The following is a 15,950-nucleotide window of genomic DNA, read 5'->3' on the forward strand; positions in this document are numbered from 1 at the left end:
GTACTCTAATTCTTGGTTTGAAATATGCACTCAAAATTTTGTGTTTCTTGTTTAGGATCCCACTTCACCAAGAGGTAGTCCACCTCACTCACCACGAGAAAATGGTTTAGATAAATCTCGCCTCTTAAAAAAGGATGCACCTATAAGCCCAGCTTCCATTGCTTCTTCTAGTAGTACTCCTTCTACAAAGTCCAAAGAAATGAGTCTTGTGAGTAATTTATGTATACCTCTAGAAATTCTTCATTTGCAGCTTAGTAGTGCTAATAGAGATGCATTCTATTTAGTAAAATTGTATTTTTCAGTCATTATTTTCCTGGTTAAATCAAGACAAGCTCATGACAGGATATAACTTGCCAATATTAATTTACTGTAGATGTTAGTGACTTTTAGTAACAAGTTAAATATATAATCTTTGGAAAATAGCAGAACTACAAATCTGAATCAGAAAGAAAAATTACTGAAATTGCATGTTAAATTGATCAGTATCTGTGTAGGAAGTTACTGCTTCTGATATAGCCCCTTGATCAGATCAGCTACTACCAAAAAGTGTAGCATGCAAGTCTGGAATTCATGCAGACTGGAAAGATCTTGAATTCTTTCGAAATAAAATTGTATCTTATTTAGTTACCAAATAATTCTGTATTGATCTCAGCCTAGTTACATCATTGGTATTATTAAACTATTGGTTGTTGGTAATATTCAGATATTACAGTGGTAATTTCTGGTGAATTATGATGTGCAGTTTTGTAGTTGCAGTATTGACAAAGCCACTTACTGCTTATGTGCAGAATGAAAAATCAACTACTCCTGTGCCAAAGTCCAACACTCCAACTCCACGATCAGATGCTTCAACTCCAGGAAGTAATTCCACTCCAGGATTGAGGCCCATCTCTGGCAAACCACCAGGAATTGATCCAATAGGTAGTAAATAGTTTTTATAAATAATTGACTTTGTATAGCGTGTAACCCTTACCCAACAGGCTGGTATAGGTCTAGGGGAAAAAGGAGATCCAGCCACTCTCCAACCCACCTCCCGTACACGCAGGTGCTGTGAGAATCGAGTTAATGCCTCGCGCCCGCCAACAGTATCAAATCCACAACAAATACCGTTATGAAATACACTTTAAAGAGTTTACTAAAATTAAAAAAATAGTAGGCAATACAATATATATACAAGGAAAAAAACAAAAGGCGCCAACTTATCAAAGTTCAGTCTGTTTAGTGCACTCGTTGGAGCTCAATCAACGAACCAATCGACCCATCCGGCCGTCGCACCTGGGACCACCCCGGTGGTCTTACGAGCAGTCCAGCACACGTCCACCTTCCTCAGCGTCTTCCTCGGCCTCTCCAAAAAAAACCGCGAAAACCCCTCCCCCAAGTTCCCAGCGTCACAAGACACCAATGACATTCCCCATTGATTAACAAATGAATACAATTACCATATCAGCCATTCTAAAGTGAAACAACGGCGAGAGAAGCACTTATCCGACAAAGAAACATTCCTACTTGTAACAAACCAAAGAGGCCATTTTGAGTAACATACCCAGGACATTGTACATTCTCTCCCCACCAGCAAATGTCATGCCCTCATGGCATTACTAGAGGTCCCCAAAGCTTCTTGCAACACATAAAACCCAACCCAGGTGCAGAAAGCAGTGACATAACTACCCAGAACAGTAGAAATCACACTCGGTTCTCCCGGTACCACATATGTCAACCGCTCCGGGGGGCGCCTAATCCTCTGAGATCTCCATACCCCTTCTGCCCCACTGGGCTCCCTCGTCACCTGCGAACCCACTGTCTCGGACACCCCAGGTCTACCTGACAGACCCGCACCCCTTTCCTCACAGGGGTCCTCCCTCGCCTGAGATCTCTCCGGCTCACGCTCGGGTTCCACCCTCTCTCCCACCAATGTAGGCTGCCTCTCCATCTGACCCTCAAGACCTTCCCTCCTCTCACCCAATTCAGTATGGGAAGGGCCAGGAGCCTCCTCTCCTGGTACTGGAGCACCAGCGAATGGGAACAGGACCCACTCATCTGAGTCGTCCTCCTCTGAATCGGTAGCCATTCCCGGGTGAGGGACCCGTCCCCGCTCTTCAGCAGCGGGCTCTTCCCGTTCTCCGCGCCCTCGCAGAGTCCTTGTACTGGGCGTAACCTCCCACTTGGGCTCCTGATCCACCTGCACCGCTTGACCCAGTGGCAGCAGGTGATTCCTATGGAGTACCTTGATAGGCCCTTTTCCATCCTCAGGTTTCACCTGGTAAACGGGCAGGTTCGGCATCTGGCTCTCTATTACATAGGGGCTGGCCGCCCATCGATTTGCCAACTTGTGCTTACCAGGGAGTCCCAAATTCCGTAAAAGGACCCGGTCGCCCGGTAATAATTGTACAAACTTCACCTTTCGATCATACCGCATCTTATTCTTCTGATTTTGTTTGGTAGCCGCCGCCTCGGCCAACTCGTACGCCCGCTGTAACTCCCTCTTCATGTCGGACACGTACTTTAGATGGGACTTCCCGGGGAATTCACCCACTCCACCTCCAAAACACACGTCAATGGGCAACCTCGCTTCCCGCCCGAACATCAGATAATAGGGTGAATACCCTGTAGCCTCATTGCGAATACAATTGTAACAGTGAACCAATTGTCCAATATGACGACTCCACCTGCTTTTCTGCCCAATCTCCAGCGTCTCGAGCATATCCAACAGGGTCCTGTTGAATCTCTCTGGCTGAGGGTCTCCCTGTGGGTGGTAAGGGGTAGTCCTGGATTTCTCAACCCCAAGCATAGTCAGTAATTCCTGGATAAGGCGGCTCTCAAAGTCCCGCCCCTGATCACTATGGATTCGCCTGGGAAGGCCGTAATGCACAAAATACTTCTCCCATAACACCTTCGCCACTGTCGTCGCCTTCTGATCCTTGGTGGGAAATGCCTGAGCATAGCGAGTGTAATGATCGGTGATGACTAATACATTCACGGTGTTGCTGGTGTCAGGCTCAATCGACAGGAAATCCATACATACCAGGTCCAGAGGTCCCGCACTCTGCAAGTGCGACAGTGGAGCCGCCAACGCTGGCAGGGTCTTCCTCTGGATGCAACAATGGCATCCCCTACAGTATTCTTCGACGTCCCCCCTCATCCGGGGCCAGTAGAACCGGTCTTTGAGTAATCCATATGTCTTTTCCACCCCCAAATGTCCAGAATCATCATGTAAGGCCTGGAGTACAGCCTGGCGATACTCCTCCGGCAGGACCAGTTGCCAACAGTGGGGTTGGCCGGAGGTGTCGTTACCCGGTACAAGATTTTGTTCTTTAACTTCAACCGAGACCACTCCTTCAACAACAGAGGCACGCATGGGTGTTTCGCCTTCTCAGCCAACGCCCCATCCCCCTTCTCGACCGCTCTCCACACTGTGCCAATGCCCGGGTCATTTTGCTGAGCAGTTGCCACTTCCCCCGGACTCAGTTCCGGCAACTGTTTAGTCCCCAGAGCGGTCAGGTCACAGTAAACTAGGGGTATGGCATCGTCAAAAACCCCCAAATGGTCCACGGCTCGTTCCAGCCTCCCTCTTCCCTCGGCCTTCACGGTGATAACAAACTGACACATCGCCTTCACTCCAGGGGCAGGGACACTCTCCTACTCCTCGTCCCTCTCCTCCTCCCCCGGCTCCCGACGAGACAATGCATCCGCATCGACATTCTTGCTTCCGGGGCGGTACCTCAGGCTGAAATCATATACCGACAAGGCCGCCAGCCACCGATGTCCTGTGGCATCTAGCTTCGCCAAAGTCAAAATATAAGTGAGAGGATTGTTATCCATTCTCACCTCAGACTTGGCTCCGTACAGGTAATCGCCTAGCTTGTCCACCACCGCCCACTTCAGCGCCAGGAACTCCAACTTGTGAGTGGGATAGTTTCTCTCCGATGGCGACAAGCTTCGGCTGACAAAGGCTACCGGCCTCAATGCTTTGCCATGCTCCTGGTACAGAACAGCCCCGAGACCCTCTCGGCTGGCATCCGTGTGCAGCACATATGGCTTCTGGGGATCGGCAAAAGCCAACACTGGGGCCTGGGTCAGGGCCCTTTTCAAAGATCGGAACGCCTCTTCACATTGATCATCCCATCTCGAGCCAAAAGGTTCAGCTGGGTTCCAGTATCCTCCAGCGTCCTGCCTCTGGTTCCCCGTCCTCTTCTTCCCCACCGGGGGATAGCCACACAACAGCTGAGTCAACGGGTGACACACTTTGGTGTATCCTTTCACAAATCGCTGGTAATACCCACAGAACCCCAAAAATGAGCGCAGAGCACTCACTTTCTGGGGTCTCGGCCAGGCGATCACGGCCTCTATCTTGGTTGGATCAGTAGCCACTCCCTCTCGCGAAATGATATGGCCAATATAGTTAACCGACGACTTGCAGAACTGGCATTTGTCCAGGGAAAGCTTCAACCCTTCTTCATTAAGCCGGCCCAACACCTTCAACAGCCTCTCCTCATGTTCCTCCAAAGTCGATCCAAACACTATCAAATCGTCCAGATACACCAGTACCTCCAACAGATTCATATCCCCCACAGTTCTCTCCATGAGCCTCTGGAAGGTGGCTGGGGCTCCCGATATGCCTTCGGGCATTCGTTCGAACTGAAAGAACCCCAGCGGGCAGATAAAAGCGGTCTTCTCTTTATCGGCCGCACTCATCGGGATCTGGTAATACCCACTTCTTAAATCCAGCACACTGAACCACTTCGCACCGCTCAGGCAGGCCAACGCATCCTCGACTCTTGGGACAGTATATTGATCAGGGACAGTTCGCCAATTCAACGTCCTGTAGTCAACACACATGCGCACTCGCCCATTCTTCTTCCGTGCCACCACTATTGGGGACGCATAAGGACTTCGAGACTCAGCTATGATTCCTGCCTCCTTCAACTTGCACAAGTGCTGTCGCACGTCCTCAACATCTGCCAGAGCCAGCCGCCGGGATCTCTCTCGGAACGGGGTGTCCTCTGTCACCCGGATGGTGTGGCGAATGCTTTTGGCGCAGCCAACATGAAACTTGCCCCGAGAAAAAACAGTTTCCATCTTCAGCATCTTCTCCACTAGCCGGTGTTTCCACTCCGGCGACACAGGGGAATCCCCGAAGTTAAAGGCTTCAGCGGTCAGCTCCCTTCGATGCTCCGATCCCTCCCTGTTAGGGGTCCTCACTGGTGCGCTAGACATTACCGTCACCGGGAACAGATGCGCCAGCGGCATTCCCCTCTTAAAGGTGATTTCTCTTGCCGTGGTGTTCCTGACACTTATAGCTATCCGCCTTGCATGTACCACCCCTGGTCTCTGCACTTTGGGCCTCACCAGCGCCCCCGCCGGAAATCGGGTCTCCCCTTCAAGATCGTCTGGGGTGTCTACTAACAGGGCTTCTCCCGTCGGCACTCCTGGGATCTGGGGGTCCCCATCACTAGTGCTACCTCCCCTGGTCGGATCACCTTGGGCCTCGCCTGCGTACACCACACCCTCCCTCGTTTACACTCCGGGTCCAGCCCTTGGGAGGCAACCCCTTCTGCGAACACTGCTCGAAACACTGGATGCACCGAGAGGGTCTCCAGAAAGTCTTCCCCCCCTTTCTCCTTACAAGCTCCCAGGAGCCGTCGCACAACTGGGGAGTTAGTCCCCACCAGGAGGGCAGCACCACCGGTTTCCACCGGGTCAGGACACACCAACACCAACGTCTCAATAGCTTCCGACACTCCCACATCGCCCTCCGAGAACTCCAATCTCACCGATAGGTACCCATCTACGGGTAGTCACCCTCGCTCACACCCCAAATCTGCAGGGCGGCAAATGGTGTTACGGGCAAATGCTTTAGATATTGATTGTAGAAAGACCGGTACAATAAGGTCACCTGCGATCCCGTATCAAGAACGGCTCTTGCGTAAATTCCCTCTATCCGTAGACCCACACTGGCACGGGGTCCTACCAGCCCATCCGGAACAGAGGCGTGGGCACCCGGTGGTCTTCCGGCTGATCTCTGGGAACGTGTTCCTCCAGAGGCTCCAGTCCGTTCCCTCACTGAGCCTCTCCTAAGTTTCCCGACACCTCTCCCTTTTTAGTCATGGGGGGGCTTGTCCTCCGCGGGACTCCTTGTCTCTCACAATCCCACCTAAAGTGACCCTCCTCTCCACAGCTATAGCACACCCTCGGCCGCCCACAGTCCCGCCTGAAATGCCCCTCTTTCCCATAATTAAAGCACACACTGCCGGCCGCCCCTCCTCTCCCAGGACGGCTCCTGCTCCCAATCCACTGCACTGATCGCCCCTGAGAGTAGGTACCTCCCCTGTCCCTCCCCTCCAAAGGGGGTTCCCTACTCCCCGGGGGGGATTGTCATTCCTCCACTCAGCCACCACTTCCTGTATCGCTGAGGATCGCTCCCGTAGGCCCGTGCCCCTTTTCCGCCCCAACGCTCTCTCTTCCTCTCGCACCTCTCTAATCAGTTGCCCGAACAATGGAGGGGGGCCTTTCCTATAAGCCTGCCGGATAGTCCACACCACCTTGTCCTCCTCCAGAGAGCCACTGAATATCTGACTCATCCTCGCGCTAGCCACGTCAGGCGCCTTCACTACCCCCCGGCGCCGCAGCCCCAAGAGCATCCCCTCCATCCTAAATATGTACTCGGAGAGCTTTTCCCCTCTCCATTGTTCCAGGCGTAGAAACTCTGCTAAAAGCAGCCAGGGTTCCCCTGACAACCCAAACGCTCCCTCCAAAACTTCTAGGCATTCCTCGACTGAGGCCCCAGGCTTCTCAGCTTTCAACTCCCGGACGGTTTTGGCTGCTAAACCCCTCAAACTTCCCACCAATCGCTGCCTCTTCTCCTCCTCCAAGCCTGGCCACTCCTCTAACATCAAAGACGTATGCTCGATCCAGGTCTCATAGTCCACCTCCCCATCCGGAGTAGGCTTGGCTCCGGAGAACACCCCCAGCTTCAGCCGTGGCCTCTCGGCCACCCCCACCAGGGAATTAAGTGCGGCTGCCAGCTCCGAGGCTTCCACCCTACCTGGGGAGCGGGGCTTAGTCACGACTCCCTCCTCCCACCTCCCTTTACTTGTGCCGGGCACCTCTCTGGGGTCCACCTCTAGCTCTAGCTCTTCCCCCGATGTCTCCTCAGCCTCATCCTTGTAGAAGTGGAGCCCCCACAGCCCCTCCTCCCCCGGTACACTGACTGTCGCCGGCAGTTCCACCGTCCTGACTTCAGCACTCGTACGAACCAACACCCAGCTAGACTCTACCTCTTTACCACACCGTCTAGCTACCAATTCTACCTGCCCAATACCCTTCACCGAACTTAAACCCCGCACTATCGCGTCTCCCGAAACTCGAACATCCACTCCGCTCACTACGCATGCGTACTGTACTGGTACACCTTCAAACTGGCACCAACAAACAAACTTATCTCTGTCCATCTCTGCTGTGCTGCCTGCGCGACTCCACAGCCCCTGACAATCCAATCCCGGACGAGCACCCCACAAATGTAACCCTTACCCAACAGGCTGGTATATGTCTAGGGGAAAAAGGAGATCCAGTCACTCTCCAACCCACCTCCCGTACACGCAGGTGCTGTGAGAATCGAGTTAATGCCTCGCGCCTGCCAACAGTATCAAACCCACAACAAATACCGTTATGAAATACACTTTAAAGAGTTTACTAAAATTAAAAAAATAGTAGGCAATACAATATATATATATATACAAGGAAAAAAACAAAAGGCGCCAACTTATCAAAGTTCAGTCTGTTTAGTGCACTCGTTGGAGCTCAATCAACGAACCAATCGACCCATCCGGCCGTCGCACCTGGGACCACCCCGGTGGTCTTACGAGCAGTCCAGCACTCGTCCACCTTCCTCAGCGTCTTCCTCGGCCTCTCCAAAAAAACCCGCGAAAACCCCTCCCCCAAGTTCCCAGCATCACAAGACACAATGACATTCCCCATTGATTAACAAATGAATACAATTACCATATCAGCCATTCTAAAGTGAAACAACGGCGAGAGAAACACTTATCCGACAAAGAAACATTCCTACTTGTAACAAACCAAAGAGGCCATTTTGAGTAACATACCCAGGACATTGTACAAGCGTAATTTACTGTTGGCATGGGCTTGGTATTTCAGTGGTGCAGAATCAACGAGATTTAGATTTGCAGAAAGAATCATAATGTAATTTGTACTTGGAAATTCTCCTTATAGGAAATATATTGCAAATGGAAGCACATTGTAGACCTACGTTTGCCTTTTAATTTCACAGGTGTCTGTGATAATGTTCAGCTGAGAACACTCAGCTTTTGGGCTTACATTCACTGACTTCAGAATTTGGTGATTCACAGGCTTGAGGACTCCTATGGCAGTTCCATGCCCTTATCCTACTCCGTTTGGAATAGTGCCCCATGCTGGTATGAATGGAGACCTAACGAGTCCGGGGACATATGCAGGATTACATAATATCTCCCCTCAGATGAGTGCAGCAGCAGCAGCTGCAGCGGCGGCAGCTGCCTACAGCCGATCTCCAGTGGTGAGTGAACTTCATAGACTTCTCATCTTAATTTGACCAAAGCATTTTAACTGATGGTGATCTTAAGGTTTTGAGCAATTCTCTTAAAGTACAAATTATCAGCAACTAAAGATTTTTTAAAATATTTTTAAAAAGTACATCTAGTTTTTTAAAAAATAAAGAAAGCCAGGTTTTACTGTTTGTCCTTCACCAAAGCGGTGGCAAATGATAGTATAATTTTGTTAAAAATTAGGTTGGATTTGATCCACATCACATACGTGTACCTGGCATTCCACCAAACCTAAGTGGCATTCCCGGAGGAAAACCGTAAGTTATAATAATCCTATTGCTAATCTGAAAACATGCATGAGAAAGATGCCTCAAATATAATGTTCAGTAGAATTGCTGCTGCTCAACCTGTTGCTGATGAATTGCTCTCAATACCAGATACCCACACAGAACGGAAACATGCCATTTTGACCTGCTAATGATTATTCTTGGGGAGTAGATGAGTTCAAAGTAATGTTATTATCAAAGTGAGTATATGTCACCATATACTACTTTGAGATTCATTTTCTTTCAGGCGTTTGCAGTAGAACAGAGAAATACAATGGAATTAGTGCAAAACTACACACAGACTGATAAACAACCAATGTGCAAAAGAAGACAAAATGCACAAATAAAAAAAGTAAATAAATAATCATTCTAAGAACATGCATTATAGAGTCATTGACAGTGAGTCCATAGGTTGTAGAATAAGTTCAGAGTTGAGGTGAGTGAAGGTGAGTGAACCATCATGCTGATGGTTGAAGGGTATAACTGTTGAACCTGCTGGTGTGGGACCTATGGCTCCTGTACCTCCTCCCAGATGGCAGGAATGAGAAGGGAGCATAATCTGGATGGTGGGGTCCTTGATGGATGCTGAACAACTCAATGACCAAAACAAGTGAGAAACTGAAAACATTTCAATTTCTAGCTGTACATTCTTTCCAGGTTTTACTAAGTAAGTTCAGCTTCATATAACCTCGTTGATAGACTGGCATCCTATCCGGGGTTGCGGGGAAGCGGGGAGAGTCTCGTACCCTCAGTCGCTTCACGCTACAGAAACCAGCATAAGCACTGGCCTGATGAGCCTATAAAGCTCGGACAGACTTTAACTTTAGCTTCATATAAAGTTTTGTAGTAACACGCAAGTTGAAGACACACTGATGGGTAGAATGATTTACTAATCTGTAATTTCATTCTTAATAGTGCTTATTCATTTCATGTAAGCGCTGATGGACAGATGCAACCTGTGCCTTTCCCTCCTGATGCTCTGATTGGACCAGGAATTCCAAGGCATGCACGGCAAATGAATTCTCTGAGCCATGGTGAAGTCGTGTGTGCAGTGACGATCAGTAATCCTACGAGACACGTGTACACTGGTGGAAAGGGATGTGTGAAGGTCTGGGATATTAGTCACCCTGGGAACAAGAGCCCAGTCTCTCAGCTGGATTGCCTGGTAAGGGGAATGGTGGGAGATAATGCATTATGGTACAGACATAATTGGCAAATGTGTACTTAACTTGAAGACAGACATTATCTTTCCTCCTTTTGCATAACACTGTAGAATTCCAATAATCTCCTAAATGATTATTTGGAATCCCAATTTGTTCTCTGGTTCACTCGGAGATTCTTTTCCCTTGTTCTTATAAAGTCATCTAGGGCCCCATATCCCTGTGGTCTGTTATCTCAACTGGTTCACTAGTAAAAGATATATTAAAGTTCAAAGTAAATTTATTATCGAAGTACATAAATGCCACCTAATACTACCCTCAAATTCATTTTCTTGTGGGCATTCACAGTAAATACTAAGAAACACAATAGAATCAGCGAAAAACTGCACACAAAGATGGACATACAACCAATATGAAAAAGACAACAAATTGTAAAAAAACTCAAAATAATAATAATACATAAGCAATAAGTATTGAGAATATGAGTTGCAGAGTCCTTGATAGCAAGCCCCTTAGGTTGTGGAATCAGTTCAATGATTGAGTGAGTGATGTACTCACTCTGGTTCAGGAGCTTGAGAATTGAGGGGTAATAACTGTTATTGAACCTGATGGTGTAGGATCTAAGACTACTGTATCTCTTTTTTGATGGCAGCAGTGAGAAGAGAACATAGCCTGGATGGTGGTGGTCCTTGATAATGGACGGTGCTTTTTTGCATCAGTGTTCCTTGTAGATGTGCTCAAAACTGGGGAGGACTTTATCTGTGATGAACTGGGCCATATCCACCACTTCTGTAGACTTTTCTGGTCAAGGACATTGGTATTTCCATACCAGGCTATGATGCAACAAGTCAGTATACATTCCACCACACATCTATAGAAGCTGGTCAAAGTTTAGATGACATGTCAAATCTTCACAAACTTGTAAGGAAGTAGAGGTGTTGCTGTGTCTTTGTAATGGCACTTGTGTGTTGGCTCTAGTACAAATTCTCTGAAATGATAATGCCAAGGAATTTCAAGTTACTTAACCTCTCCACCTCTGACGCCCGCTGAAGACTGGCTGTCCTAAAACTCCCTGTTACAGACAGACATACTTTATTGATCCTGAGGGAAATTGGGTTTCGTTACAGTCGCACAAACCAAGGGTTACCCCCTCACAAGGGGCATTTGAAGTATCTGCGGTATACAGGGTATGTGGCTTCCACCCAGGAGTGGCCACAAATAATGCTTCTGCTGACCAGGCAAGCAGATAGCATACAGTTTGATTTCCATGCAAGTGTATACGAGTCTTATAAAACAACTTGTCCTCCAGGCTTAATACCATGGAGGCAGTTATAACAATGGAAAGTCCAATAATAGTCTTTAGTCCACCTGTGGAGCCCATCATTTACTATCACTTAGGTGGATCCAGCAGCTGTGCCTTTGAACCTTAATGGCCATCAGTGTTTGCAGAAGTATCTGGAATGGTCCTTTCCACCGGGGTCCAAGCTTGGGACGTTCCCAATCTCTTATCAATACCGAATCTCCAATTTTCAAATCCTGCTACTCTGCTTCTGGTTTTTCCTGTGGCTTAAACGCCTCCTGCACCTGAGAATGAAGAAACTTTAGAGATGATGTTAACTGCCTGAAATACCTTTGCAATTCATCCCCCATAACATTAAGGTCAACTTGGGTGGGAAGCTGAGTATTAGCATCCCATGGGGTCCTTCCGGGACCTCCATAAGTAATTTCAGCTGCTGATACTCCAGCAGTGGAATGGGGAGTAATCCTGATACGATACAAAGCTAACGGAAGGACCTTCAGCCAGTTCATTCCGGTTTCGGACATTAACTTAGCCAGCTTATTTTTCAGGGTGCCGTTAGCCCGTTCCACTACTCCTGCAGCCTTTGGGTGATAGGCAGAGTGGAATCGCTGTACAATGTGCAGCACCTCGCATGGTTCTTTATTTATTTTTCCCACAAAATGAGGACCATTGTCCGAACTTACATGTCTGTGTACCCCAAATCTTGGTACAATCTCTGTAAGTAAAAACCTTACCACCGTGGAAGCTTTATTATTGGTGGTCGGAAAGGCTTCAATCCATCTACTGAACACACCTACAATCAGTAAACAATACTTCGAACAGTGTACACATGGTAGTTCGATAAAATCAAGCTGAATACATTCAAAAGGGCCACCTGGCAAGGGGGTTTTCCCTTGGGCACATTTTACTCCTTTTCCTGCCTTTGTTTATTGGCATATCAGACATGATCATATTTTCTCTTGTGCCACCTCTTCCAATCTAGGGTGCCACCAGGTGCGTAATAAAATGTTACTCATTCCCTCCTTGCCAAGATGCATATCGGTATGCAGACAATCAATAAGCGTTGGTAACAAAGCATCAGCTATACATACTTGGCCAACTGGAGTGAGCCAGAGGCCCTCGGACATAGAGTGCAAACACCCGTGCGTGTTCCAGATTAGTTTTTCTGAATCGGGGCGTCCCCCTGTAGTTGTACAGTGTCCATGTCTGGAATACCCTTTGTTGTTGTGGTCCACCTGCAGGCCAAGGCCCGTTTCTCTGCCGTGGAGACAATATAAATGGCAGTTTGCACCGCTAATTTGGCTTCCCTGTCGGCCCGATTATTACTTTGGGTGACTGTAGAGGAGTTGGAGAGATGCGCTGAGCACTTGATGATAGCCAATTGTTTTGGGAGGAGGATGGCACTGAGGAGGTTCTTTACATATGAGGCATTCTGGATAGGTGTCCCTGTGGAAATGAGGAATCCCCGGTGGGCCCACAGTTGGCCAAAGTCATGAGCCACCCCAAAAGCGTAACGGGAATCAGTAAAAATATTGGTCACTTTATCCTTGGCCAATATACAGGCTCTCGTCAAGGCAAATAGTTCCGCCTTTTGTGCTGAGACAGGAGGTTGTAAGGATGCTGACTCGACCACAGCCAAGTCATTCACAATGGCGTAGCCGCTCAGGCGGGTTCCCTGCTCAGACACAGAGCAGGTCCCGTCAATGTAGAGTCAAATCCATAGATAGAAATGCCTTGTCAGAGAGTTGTGGTCAAGAAACGGTTTCTCGTTAAACAGTCATGGGGCGGGTCCGTGAGGTCTTCAGGTGGGGTTTCTAAAAAGGTGGCAGAATTGATGGTAGTACAGTAGGCAAAGGTGAGAAGTGGGTTATTAAGGTGCGCTATCTCTTATCTGTTTAACCTAGCGAGTGAGGTGTTGGGTCTGATGGGAGGTCAAAAGTGCAGTAATAGTATGCGAAGAATATATAACCACCAGCTGCTGCAAAGTGATATTCGTGGTGGCCATTACCAGGGAATAAATGGCTGGGAGTATCTGTGAGCACGGTGGCAGGCCCCTAGCTACTGGATCTAGATGCGTGGAGAAGTACGCTACTGCCCGTTTCCTATCTCTGTGAATCTGAGTAAGTACTGCTGTAGCACAGTCCTCCAAGACACTGACAAATAACTGGAAGGGATGATCATAGAGAGAGCGCTCCAAGGCGGGGGCACTAGCCAGCGCCTGCTTAAGTTTATCAAAAGCATCCCTCTGTTTCTGGGTAAGCTCAAAGTGTCCTGCTGTCTGGCTGGGCACCAAGGGTGAGAGGTATTTAGTCAAGAGGGCAACATTGGGCAGCCATTGCCTGCAGAAGTTTACCAGGCCCAGGAAAGCTCTAATGCTTTTGGGCGTGGTTGGTGGTGGGGTCGCCAGAATGGGCGCTATTCATTCAGGGGTAAGCTTCCTCTCATTCGCCCAAGAAAGGGTGCCCAAGAATTTTACTTGGAGTTGGCCATGTTTCACCTTGTGACAAGGGACCACATATCCCCAGGAATGGCAGCCATTAAGGAGTCTATTGGTATCCCGTTCATTGGCAGGCTCAGAGGAGCTGGCCAGCAAAAGGTCGTCCACATATTGAATTACTGTCGAGCCGCCAGGAAGCTGCAAGTCTTTTAATTGGTTATGCGGTATCTGAGAGAAAATTGTCCGTGAATGGACAAATCCCTGGGGGAGACGCGAACAGTTATATTGCTGACCTTGGAAAGTGAACGCAAATAGATACTGTGAGTCGGAGGGCAATAGAATAGCAAAGAACGCGTGTTGCAGATCAATAATAGTGAATACACAGACATCTGCTGGGATATTATTAAGAATGGTAGTAGGGTTAGGGACAATAGGATCCAAGGGTTCAGCTATTTCAGTAATTTTACGCAAGTCTTGCACCAGCCGCCAGTCCGTTCTTCCGGGTGTAGGGAAAGGCAAAATGTGAGTATTACAAGGCGACTGGCAGGGGACTAAAATTCCCTGTTTGCAAAAGCCGTCTATTAGAGAAGTGATACTAGCAATGGCTTCCTTCCGAAGGGGATATTGCAGAATGGAGGGTAATTGTGCGCCTGGTTTTACCCTGATATGTAACGGGGCCACTGAAGTCAATCCCACCTCGTCCTTTGATGCAGCCCATAAGTCAGGGGCTGGTCCATCTGATGCAGAACAGTACGGCTGATGGTGGTGGTGTAGTCCTTGCACTGAAAAGGGGGTAGGGCAATAGGTAAGGGTGCCAACTGTTAGCGTTTGGGGTACTCCGAAGACGTGTGGGTTTGCCTGCTGCCGCAGTCGATGGACTAGGAAGCCTAGTTCCTTTGGCTTGTGTCCAGCCGCCACTGACAAGGTAACATGGGGAGGATACAAGGCCTGACTGACTCCAAATTTCAGCAGGCACTTGGATAAGTAATGCTGTCCCTTCCTTGCCCTGCATCTCCCCTCGAACCGTGACTCTGACCATGCTGTCCACAAAGGGAGCATATCAGATTTCCAATTCCTTTGAGACCCCCAAGGGATCATAGGCCAGTGTCACATGTGGGTTGGGCACCTTAAAGGGTGGGTTGAAATCTCGGGGCTGAAGGTCTATGGACCACCATTGGGGAAGGGGGTGAGTCCAAAAAATTCTACCGATCGCCGGGCCCGTGACAGTAATGCCAGCGTTAAAGCTTTGGATACTGAGGCCAAGGGAGCACAGTAAATCTCTCCCTGCTAAATTTGCTTCAAGGTTTGTAGTCTGTGAACTGGACTTCAGTGCACTAGTCCCCAGATTGCACCTGTAAAGGTGCTGTCAGTGTGTGTAAGAGCATTGTTGTCCCATCATGCCTCTGAGGATTACCAGATCTCCTGACATTCCGAAATTATGCTGGGTTATACATGATGCCCCAATATCTACCATGAAAGGGATATTAGTATCTTCTACTAACAAATTAAATCTGGGATCTTCTGGATTGTTAGTGAGCGTGGGAAACATGTGGGCGGGCATCAGTGGCTCATCTAGAGTGGCCGAAAACGGGTTATCTGTGGTAAAAGGATGTCGCCTGCCTGGATGTTCCGGCCCTCCTGGTGGGTTGTTTAAGCGGTAGGGGCTATCCTTTTTCCAATGGTCTGTGGCACCACAGTAAAAGCATCCTGTCAACTGGACACTAAAAGGGGCCGGGTTGGAAGGACGGGGGAATGGAGGTCTTTGACCACCATGGGGCTGAGGACTTGGAGCATGAGGTGGCCCATATAGTGGTACTCTGGATCCATTAGGGTGGGCTGCTTACCCATGGCCTGATTGGTCCATCCATCCAGGGAAGCAATACTGAGGTTCCATCTGGTATCCCGTATTGTCAGATTTCTGGCGGGGAAGCTGATGTGGTCGCTGGACCATCTCACACTTTACCTTTGTGGGTTTGGATTCTTTAATTGGGTTCCAATAGAATATGAGCGCTCGACTCATCTAGGGTCTGGAATTATCTGACCAGTTCATATTGTTGGTCCTGATGGTAGTAGCAATATTCTCAGGGATACATTGTTGAAGGATGGCATTAAACTGAGGTGAGGCATTACTAGCATTATAGGCAGTATCCCCGGCATAGGTGGAGCAGAAACGGTCCCAAAAGTCAG

At 48.6% G+C, this 15,950-nt stretch overlaps 1 protein-coding gene across 8 annotated transcripts in view; it reads left to right on the top strand.

Annotated features, from left to right (window-relative positions):
* The window catches only part of LOC132394075 (transducin-like enhancer protein 4), a 149,280-nt gene that overhangs the window by 119,633 nt on the left and 13,697 nt on the right, over window positions 1-15,950 (top strand). For all 8 annotated transcript variants that reach the window (XM_059969781.1, XM_059969776.1, XM_059969777.1 and 5 more), the window contains 5 exons: window positions 56-208; window positions 789-921; window positions 8,367-8,551; window positions 8,784-8,857; window positions 9,782-10,031. In XM_059969781.1, the coding sequence (XP_059825764.1) occupies window positions 56-208; window positions 789-921; window positions 8,367-8,551; window positions 8,784-8,857; window positions 9,782-10,031 (795 nt within the window). The remainder of the gene's footprint in view (window positions 1-55; window positions 209-788; window positions 922-8,366; window positions 8,552-8,783; window positions 8,858-9,781; window positions 10,032-15,950) is intronic.

This window comes from Hypanus sabinus, chromosome 5 (genome assembly GCF_030144855.1).
Source record: "Hypanus sabinus isolate sHypSab1 chromosome 5, sHypSab1.hap1, whole genome shotgun sequence".
In the NCBI taxonomy this organism is placed as follows: Eukaryota; Metazoa; Chordata; class Chondrichthyes; order Myliobatiformes; family Dasyatidae; genus Hypanus; species Hypanus sabinus.